At 43.2% G+C, this 10,300-nt stretch overlaps 1 protein-coding gene across 1 annotated transcript in view; it reads right to left on the bottom strand.

Moving 5' to 3' along the window:
• Nucleotides 1–680: 680 nt before the first annotated feature.
• IL1RL2 (interleukin 1 receptor like 2) overlaps nt 681–10,300 on the bottom strand; it is a 48,754-nt gene continuing 39,134 nt past the window's right edge. The window contains exons 10-11 of the mRNA XM_019753803.2: nt 4,628–4,789; nt 681–2,341 (exon numbers count right to left, since the gene is read on the bottom strand). Coding sequence (XP_019609362.2) covers nt 1,995–2,341; nt 4,628–4,789 — 509 coding nt within the window. The 3' untranslated portion in view covers nt 681–1,994. The remainder of the gene's footprint in view (nt 2,342–4,627; nt 4,790–10,300) is intronic.

The raw sequence follows: 10,300 nt of genomic DNA, 5'->3' as shown, positions 1-10,300 counted from the left end.
GACAGGTGCTGGCTCAGGTAGTAAATGGCCATCAACTGTGATTGGATGGCCATCAGCTGTGGCTAGTTGACTGTCAGTTGTAACCAGTGAGCCATTGGCCACTAATATAACTGCTGTGGCTACGCTAGCAGAAAATTGGGGGCTAGCAGGAAGATGGTGGCTGGCAAGCACGGATTGCAGTTAGGAAGGCGGGTTACAGACAGTGTGGCTCCTGCTTCCTGTGTCTCCAACCCAGCCACCAGCGAGAATATAGTGGTGTGACTCCCCTATCTATGGCTCCGTGGGTGTTCCTTTTTGGCCTCACCATATCCTGCGTTCTTACGTGGGGAGCGGGAACAGAGACCCCACCGGATGCCCCACACGACACTAGGTCACCTTGGAACACAAGTTCTAAAAGTCCAGAACGTGCTACTTATCACTGAAGATTGTACCAGACACTCCATACCATCCAAGGCCTGTGGAAAAGGGTCCAGGCCCACCTGATCCTTTTCCCCGCTAATAACCCTGCTTGTCCCTCCACACCGGCGCCACTGTTTTCCCAGCTCACCCCTCCCACTGCCCTAGGCTCTGCTCCTGTCTCCTGTCCTGCCCACCGGTTGACCCCTGTCCAGCCCCTGCAGACTATAGGGGCCATGCCTTAGTCTGTTAGGCTGCTAGAACAAAATACCAGAGACTGGGTAGTTTGTAAACAACAGAAGTTTATTTCTCACAGTACTAAAGGCTGCAAGTCTCAGATTAGGGTGCCAGTATGACGGGGTGAGGCCCTCTTCCAGGTGGCAGACTACTCATGGAGCCCTCACATGGCCGAAGGGATGAGGGAGCTCTCTGGGGTCTCACTAGCCCCACGTGCAAGGGCTTCTCCCACGTGATCACCTCCCAAAGGCCCTATGTCCTGATACCATGACATTGGGTGTTAGGTTCCCAACACGTGAATTTTGGGGACACAAACATTCTGACCATAGCAAGCCACTTTGTAGGGCTCAGTGTCATCAACCATAGAAAGAGAATTGGACTATATCTAAGCTCCTCAATTTAGGGTCTTTGAAATTTGTGATAAGCGTTTAGAGCTAGCTTTTGGTATGAAAAACCTTTGTGACTCGTTAAATCATAAATTGAGCTGTGATGTAGGTGCACTGGCCAACTGAAAGATTACTTTGTTTAACTTGGACTAGAATGACATCATCTCGAGGTGATAGCTGTGTCTCTCACATGTTGCTTGGAATTCTGGCTGACCTATGCCAGCTGGAAAAATAAGTGAATTATGATTTATTTTTGTTTGACAGCTAAAGTCTTTCAAGGCATGGGACCCACCAGGGGGGTGATTTATGGACAATCCCAGTGTCACCACTGCTGGTCCCCACTGGTCTAGATGACCTTTAAGTCGCTTCCAGTATCAGCCTGCTAAGACTGTGGTCACAGCTATTTAATTGGACTAGAGGAGTGAGAAGGGCTCATAGACACAGCAAATATTCCCTGAGGACCAGGGCCCTGTGGACACTGGTCAGGCATAAAACAGTACCGTTATTCTTGCCAGCCTTCCCCAAATGCACAGACTGCCCATCTGCTGTCCCCTGACTGCCTACATTCCCATCTCCGGCACCACAGGTGCCACACGATGTGCTAAACTTTCTGAGATTTGAACTACCAGTCTACAATCCTCCCCCGCCCTCCCAATGTCCCATTTCCCAGGGACTCAAATGCTCCATCTACTCCACATTTAGTGAGTGTTCATGTGTTCAGAGACAATAAGTTAATGAGAGCCTTCCAGAGAGGTGGTGTATTTTCCTAAAGAAGTAGCTCTGGTCAAAATGACCAAGTACAAGCCTTCTCAGGACAACACAACAGCAAGATTCAAGCAGATGGCCCAAATGCAATGCATATTGTCCAATTGTGAGCCACCATGAGGACGAACTCTCCATCACGGGGTGATGAAGACCACATTGTCCTCTCACTCGCCCGCCAGCCGTGAGATCGCAGGGTGTGTGCTTCAGCAGCTAGGCAGGAGAAGATGGTGGAAATCTTTTGGGTGGCATGCGATATCTCACTTTTTTCCAGAACTTGGTCTTTGCACACAGTGACTGCTCTGTGAAGTCCCCACTCCAGTGGATGGACCCATGCTTCTGTTTGATGTACTGAATTGATTCTGGCATGGCTTTGTAGTCCTTGACTTTCTCCAGCTCAATCAGAATGACCTTCATGCCATCCTGGATGAGAGCATTGTAGACTGCAATTTGTTCTTCTGACATGTTCTTTAATATGTTGAAGCCCCGCGATTCGGGAACTATGACGATGATCAGCCTCCTGCATAGCTTAATGTTTTCATCGATGACATTGGCCACAGCTGCAAATACAGAAGATGCAGAAGATCTCGTGATTCAAACAGCCCAGATCGTAACGCTCTTCAGAATATTAGAAATGGGCACTGAGAAGGGACTTTAAAATAAACATGATTTAGGAATGGATTAACAAGACTTTTTTTGTTTGTTTGTTTAACATTTATCATCTCCTCTGTGAATTCTTCCTGACTTCCCCCCAAAAATTGGTCCTCTATGTTCATGGATCACATGTTTTGATAGTTGTTGTTATGTCACTTTCCTCAGCCCACCTGCTCCCCCCACAGGAGGTAAACTGCTCAGAACAAGGATCTCATGCCTAGCTTTGTATCCCCAAGACTCAGCTGAAGCTCTGGTAGAAGATAATGAACACATTTAAAAAAAAAAAGATTTTAAAAGGATAAGAAAAATGTAATTAGCTCAACGGTCATATTAATCTTTATTTGTGTTTTCCTCTTGTGCTTTATAGCTATTTAAATGACCAGGATTTATAGGACTAATTTGAAACCAAGTAACATACCCTAGTGATACCTTGGGGAGCAGAGGTGAGAGTTCTTGAACTATACAGCTATGGATAAAACTTGGTCTTTTTTAGAAATAAAGACAAAGTTTTATATCCTCCTAATATTTAGGATATAAGAATAGACTACAACTGCATTATTTACAATAGCCAACATATGAGGGCAACCTGGGTGTCCCTGAATGGATGAATGGATAAAGAGGAGGTGGTACATATATACAATGAAATATTACTCAACCATAAAAAAGAATGAAATGTTGCCATCTTCAACAACGTGGATGGACCTAGAGGGTATTATGCTAAGTGAAATAAGTCAGACAGAGAAAGACAAATGCCATGTGATCCACTTACACGTGGAATCTAGAGAACAGGATAAATGAACAACAACAAAAACAGAAGAAAGGTCATAGATACAGAGAGCATTCTTATGGTTATCGAATGGGGGTGATTTGGGGGGATGGATAAAGGGGGTAGGGGGTTAAGAGGTACAAATTGGTAGTTACAAAATCGTCATGGGAATGTAGAGTAGATCATGGGGAATACAGCCAATAGTATTGTAATGCCTATGTACGGTTCAGATGGGTACTGGATCAAGTGGGGTGATCACCTCATAAGTTACACAAATGTCCAATCACTGTGTTGTACATGAAACTAATATAATATTGTGTGTCAACTGTAACTGAAAAATAAATAAATAAAATCTTTTTAAAAAGTCTGCAACCTCCCCAAAGTAAGTTCTTCTTCTCTTTGGTTTATTTTTACTATTTCTAGGACCTAGAATATTATCTGGCACAGAGCAGATGCTCAATAAATATTTGTTGAACGAGTGAATAAATAAGTATTGATATGCTTATGAAATAGAGCTCTCCCACATGTTTGTGGCAAGCACTGGATCAAATTTTCATTTCCTCATGAGGATGACTGCATAACTTGAAAAGTTGTAGGCTGAGAGATAGCTGTGGTCTCACTGTGGATATGACCCGCCTCCAAATCCAAAGTACGTTTAAAACGACCCAGAGTAAACCACTACCAAATGCTATAAAGAAGTAATCTTGGTTTCCTGGTGATCAGAAAAAGATGTTTATTTCAAATTTCAGCCATTTACTCTATAACCTTCAAGGGAGGAAATTTTCCTCCATTGAGTGTCTAATATGTACTGAGCTCCATACTGGTCCCTGCTCAGGTTTAAACTTATTTAATTCTCTCAATCAAGTCAAGGATGCATTCTTATCCCCATTTGAAAAATGAGGCGATGCAGTTAACAGAGATGTTAACAGCACTGCCCAAACCTACACTCCTGTTAAATGGGGGAAGTAAATACATAACTTCTATTTTATTTAGGTCAGGAAGGGTTGGGGGATTGAGGTTTATAAAATCAGCTTTAAACATGAGCTGATTTACATGGTCAGCTGACAGAAAATACTCAGCGATTTGTCTCAAGGATGGGATGGCAAATGACCCCTTTCAGTCTCTTGGCCAAGGCTACGTCACGCACCACCTGTTCATGTGAATAGGCTAACCATGTCCTTACTCAAAGTGAGTCACACTATTTCAATCAGGATCCCAGTTATCCTGTTGCAGGAAACAGCCTAATGAGAGAAGAGAGCTTGATCCCAACCCCCTCAGCTCAGGGGCTGTGGGTGGGAAAGGTGAAAGAGCCCCTGTGGGTCTGTGGGAAAGGCAAGCAGAGCCCCCACCACTTATAAAGTGAAGGAAAGAGAGGTTCCTTTACTGTTTATTCATTTGTTGTTTTTATACCTCACTTAAAACGTACCTTGTCCAGGAAATTCATCCCTGCCAAATATAAATAACTTATAACCACACTGCATCTCCAGCACTTTGGGCAGAATCTTCAACACTAGTGTATCCACATTATGGCTCTGGCTTTTTCTCTGTGGCTTGGGGTATAAGACGTATGCATCATACAGCTTCCCATCTGGAAAAAAACAAACAAACAAAAAATGACAAGTTAATGAAATTATCCCTACCCAATTCTTTTACACTAACAAAGTGAAAATCTGAGTTCCTGTCACGATGTCCTTTTTGCTTGGGTTCAATGACATCAGAGTGCCCAGTCGGCTGACTTAGCACCAGGCCCGAGACTAAGCACTGCTACACTCAGCATCTCATTCTTTCAACACTTAAAATATTTCACTCCACTCTCTTCTTGCTTGCATGGTTTCTGAGAAGTTGAGTGTAATTCATATTTTTGTTTTTCTATAGCTAAGGGATTTTTTTGCCTCTGGCTTCTTTTTGGACATTTCCCCCCTTTATCTTTGATTTTTCTGTAGTTTGAAAATGATACGCCGAGGTGTAGGTGGGGTGCTTTTTGGTATCTGTCTCACTTGGTGTTCTCTGATCTTCCTGGATTTGTGGTTTAGTGTCTGACATTAATATGGGGAAATTCTCAGTCATTACTGTTTCACATATTTCTGTTCCTTTCTCTCTTTCTTCTGCTTCTGGTATTCCCATTACACTTGTTGTGGTTGTACCAGTCACTGGCTATTTTGTCCTTTTTTTCTTTTTTTTTCCAGTCTTTGTTCTCCTTGCTTTTCAGTTTTGGAGGTTTCTATTTAGATATCCTCAAGCTCAGAGATTCTTTCCTCAGCCATGTCCAATCTAGTAATAAGCCCATCCGTGGCATTCTTCCATGTCTGCTACATTACTCCCTGTGGTTGGGGCACAAAACAAGAATTGAAAGCAGGAATCTCTATCAATGTCACCCTCAACAGGTCTTGTGCAGTGGAGTACTTTCCTAACCGCACCAGGCAAAATGGGCTGAGTCTCTTACAGTGTAAACCCACCAGTGAATTCCATCACTGCATCTGCACATTGCTCTGTAGAGAGGCCAAGCATCTGAGGACTCTAGGACTTGGCTGTGTGATACTGAGAAGTCAAACACAGCAGTGCACGTCATCATCGTCAGAATGAGCAAGTGTTTATTGAGCAACTATAACTCACAGCCACTGTGCTTGCCAGGGTACAGGTGAACAAGACACAAGACCTAACTGGGAAGACCATTCATAGATGTAGAAATAAAACCAGCACAAGGCACTATATAAGAAATAGCTGAATGAACAGAAGAGACAGAAAGAAAGGAAAATTCTGCATAGTCTAGAGTTCTTAGTAAACATTCACAAAGGACATGGGATAGCCCTTGGATTTTAAAGGATGAGGAGAGTTTAGAAAAAAATGAGGGGCTGGAGGTGGAGGGTAAACCAACCATGAAGTGGAATAATTTGAGAAGAGCATGAAAGTGGGGGTACGTGCGTCCTGCTCAGGGATCATATGAGTGACTAAGCAAGTTTGGGGGGGGGTAGAAGCTTTGAGTGTAAATCTCACTGGAAATGTGATTTTTGAGCTTCAGGCTATTCTGAAAATTTAAAGCCAACCTAATGGGAACTGGAGAGGAAAGCTAGACTCTCCTATTCCTTTTTTATGGAAATTTGTTTGATGGACAGACTTGAAGAAGAGTGGCTCTAAGCCTAATGAAAGAGGGCAAACTTTTGTGTTCTTCTAGTTTTTGTCTAAATAAGAGTAGTTAAAATGTGTACAGAATTTTAGAGTTTATACGTAGCCTTTTCTCAGCCCATGATCCTCACACCAACCACTGCCAAGCTTCAGGTCTCTGCTCATCACTCCTGGCCGTCCAGTGGAAAATGGTAACACAAGCACATACATGTACACACACGTGCACACTTTCTCAGTCTCCCACACGCTGTCATGAAAGGAAGCTGAGTGAAGGTGGGGACTTTCGTTGGCTCCTGCTCTACCATCAGCACCTGGAATAGGACCTGAGGTCTCCATCAGCACTGCTGGATGTCTGAACGGAGCTTGATTTTACAGAGGCTCAAAGATGTGGCATCTTTATGGAGGATAGAGAAGTTCTACATCATGAACAGATTCAGCTTTTTAATAAATCAGGATCATAGGGCAGGAACTAAACAGATGACTAATTTGTGTCTAGATTTGGCAAAAACTCAATCCAGCTAACACTCCTTGTGGGATGCCTTAAATATCACTAGGCTAGTTCACCACTCCATAAGTGAATGTATTTTTATATAAAATTTAATCTCATACACTGGACTTTCTAAAGCCAGAGGATTCTATACATATAGATAGAGAAAATGGGGGTAGGGGAAGGGATTTCATAAAGTCCTTATGCTTTTAAACTTTTTAGGAAATGATTAAATTTTTCCCATTTAAAAACAGAATTATATTTATCCTTGTATGAAAAAGGGTTGGTTAGGTTGGTACTCTATTCACAGCATAGCGGTGCCTGCCAAGTAAATGCGATATTGTTCTCTAAACTACAACAAACATCCAGGTTCATCGCCATCTCTGTCTCAGGCCCTGCCACTAGTATTTCTTTTCTTGATCTGTTTCTCTTTTTTACCATTGACAAGGGAGGGAGGGAGGGAGGGAGGGAGGGAGGGAGGGAGGAAGGAAGGAAGGAAGGAAGGAAGGAAGGAAGGAAGGAAGGAAGGAAGGAAGGAAAGAAGGAAAGAAGGAAAGAAAGAAGGAAAGAAACAAAACAAAACACCATTTTTACAAGTGAATTCTCTCTTGGTAGTGTTCTGTGTTCCCTAAGACACAGGTACTCCTTGTTGTTCAATGTGCAAACTCAGAGGAAGAAGAAATTTGGATAGCAAGAGAATCTCACACCTTTTAAAACTCAAAATGTAAAAATGCTTCTAATTTTTTGCTCATCTTTTTTTTCTTTCTGATTAAGCTTTTGAGTAGAAATATACTTTCCAGACTTGTCCTCAAATGCAGTGGGTTTTCATCACTTTCAAATAACTAATTTGTAATACTGACCAACATAGAAAAGATCAAGCTGCAGCCATTTTGCTTTTTGCTTTAGCTGGTTTTGAAGGGTCGTCTCAGGTCACTACACACCAGCCCTTCATGGCTCTGCCTGCCGCTCACTGTCAACTGTGAAGGTCACATTTCTATCCTCAGATTAGGGGTAAGGAAGTTGCATGATTTCACCAAGCTCTCCCAACTGGAAAGTTCACAGTTTTGATTCAAATCCAAGTCCGCCTCTCTTTCTGGAAGCAGGAAACTTCACAAAGCTTCTCCCTGATTAGATTTGTGCAACTGCATCAGATTGTGTTTTCTAGAAATATCCCCAGCAATATTTCCAGTCCCACATGTTTTAGAACTTTGCCACGCCCCACAAAGAGGTGGAATCTATTTCCAATCCCTTAAAATTGGCCAGGACTCTGTGGCTGCCTTGACAAATAGAAAGGATCGAATGGGATAGAATTGATACTAGAAATTCAGGGTCTTAGTTACATAAACTATGGCTTTGACCTGGCTCTCTTTGTTCTTGAAACGCTAGCCCTTGGGAGCCAGACACCATGCTGTGAGGAAGCCCAGCGAGTCACAGGGAGAGACTGCTTAGAAAGGCCCTTGTGGAGAGTTGCTGAGGCCACCAGCCAGAAGCCAAAACCAACTGCCAGTCCTCCAGCTGAGGCCCCAGACATGGTGGAGCTGAGACAGGCCATCCCCACTGGGCCTGTCCATATTCCTGGCCCACAGAATCCACGGGCAAAATAAATGGTTGTTGTTTTGCCCTGAAGTTTTGAGGTAATTTGTTTCCCAACCATAGTAACTTGAACAGCAATTGAGGAACTGCCAATGAATAGCAACAAATAATGAATATTTGGACACCACCACCTCCCCCACCAACAACAACTGTCTATTTCATCAAGAAACTTGCAGAAGTGTAAACCTACTAGAGAGTTTTCTGAGAAAACTGGGACGGCTGGCAGATACCCACAGCTCACTACTATATAGTGGAGGGTGACAGTTTATCCAGGTTCTGGCTAAATTCCTTTCATTTTCTAAAGAGATTCAACCATTCTTCTGATTTTAAATCATCTGCATTTGCCCTCGTTGGCTGTTGGCAAAAATACAAAAACGTATTTACATAAATTAATGTTCACGAAAGATTGTCTGAAAATTATTCAGTTCTCTCCTTCCTCTTGATACAATATTGCTAAATTCTAAACCCAATCAGACTGGACCCATGGTAAAATCAGACAAGTAGTTTGGTCTTCGTGCAAGTGCTTTTACTGAATTGTGTGACGTTTGGTGTTATAGCCTTATGACAGGCATGGAAGACACTAAAAGAAAAGCCACATAAAATCAATTACACTTACCACGGCATGTTGTTGCCCTACAAGGTTCCCTGCACCACATCCTTTCAAAATGAGAACTCACTACACACACACACACACACACACACACACACACACACACACACACAGTGTTTCTTGGACAACTGTCGCAGAAAAGGCCATGTGCTCTCAGGAACAACAGAATTATTTTTGCATTTGCTTCTAAAGAAGCTCACCTTTAAAAACGTTTGTCATGAGCTCTCCCCTGGCTTTATTTTACCATCCTTCCTTCGTCTCCCTGTGTTCACTGTACCTATTTTGTTTTTATTTTCAATCATTCTGTTCTACATGAACATCCTCCACAAACTTATCTGGGAAAAGGTGAGGCATATACACATCGCCCAAGTAGATCTACAAGCTGACCCCTATGTTTTTGTACACACGTGTATCCCTGGCAGGAGAATTTTTAAAGCACCTCCTGTGACTTATTAGACAATATACAGAACGTGTGTGCTTTAAACAGGCCTGTTGCTGACTTAATAAAACTGTGTTAGACACACGTAACTATTAATCACGTAGAAAGCCTGACTAATCTATGAAATAACTACTTTGTCGTAAGAAGAACACAATTTCTCCCTTGTCCTCCTTTGTGTTTGCCATCCATTACTCCACATGTTCCCAAGTGCCTGGAAACCATCCTTCAGGGAAGCAAATCTGAGAACAGTACCCGCAACTCATATTCCAGTCTCATCACTAGCTCACTGGTAAAGCCAACACTCCAAAGGGTTTGACAGGACAGTTTTCAGAGACTGAGCTATCGAGAATTTAATCACAAAGTACTCATAGACATCTCTGGATTTAGAGAGAGAAAAAAAAAAAGAACCACGAGTGGGCTGTAAGATCCCATCTGCAAATCCTCAGCCCACTGGTTCTGAATTTCGGCTGTAGCCCAAGTTTAGCAGAGGGTGGGGCTCCCTGAGTCTCACATCTGCTCAGCTCCCCAGCTCAGGGTGACTCACTATTCCTTTTTTCTCTTCCTGCGAAGCTTGACCTCACTACCAGACAGCTTCACCACGCACTCACCACTCACACTCCTGGGAGTTGCAGTGAGTCAGGGATGACAAGACATCAGGGGGCCAGAGCTCCAGGAACACCACCCAAGTCGATGTCTCCCCTGTCAGTCAAAGCAGAAAGCAGGTGAACCACTCACATCTATGTGTCAGAAAGGCCAAGTGAGGCCACACTGCAGTCTCATGTCAACCAGATGCAGGCCAGGCCTCAGGCACAGACAGGAAGCTAGCACAGAGGAGCCTCTGCAGGGA

Source organism: Rhinolophus sinicus, linkage group LG05, assembly GCF_036562045.2.
Source record: "Rhinolophus sinicus isolate RSC01 linkage group LG05, ASM3656204v1, whole genome shotgun sequence".
In the NCBI taxonomy this organism is placed as follows: domain Eukaryota; kingdom Metazoa; phylum Chordata; class Mammalia; order Chiroptera; family Rhinolophidae; genus Rhinolophus; species Rhinolophus sinicus.
The sequence above is the reverse complement of the archived record's forward strand: the minus strand, read 5'-3'. Positions and strand labels throughout refer to the sequence as shown.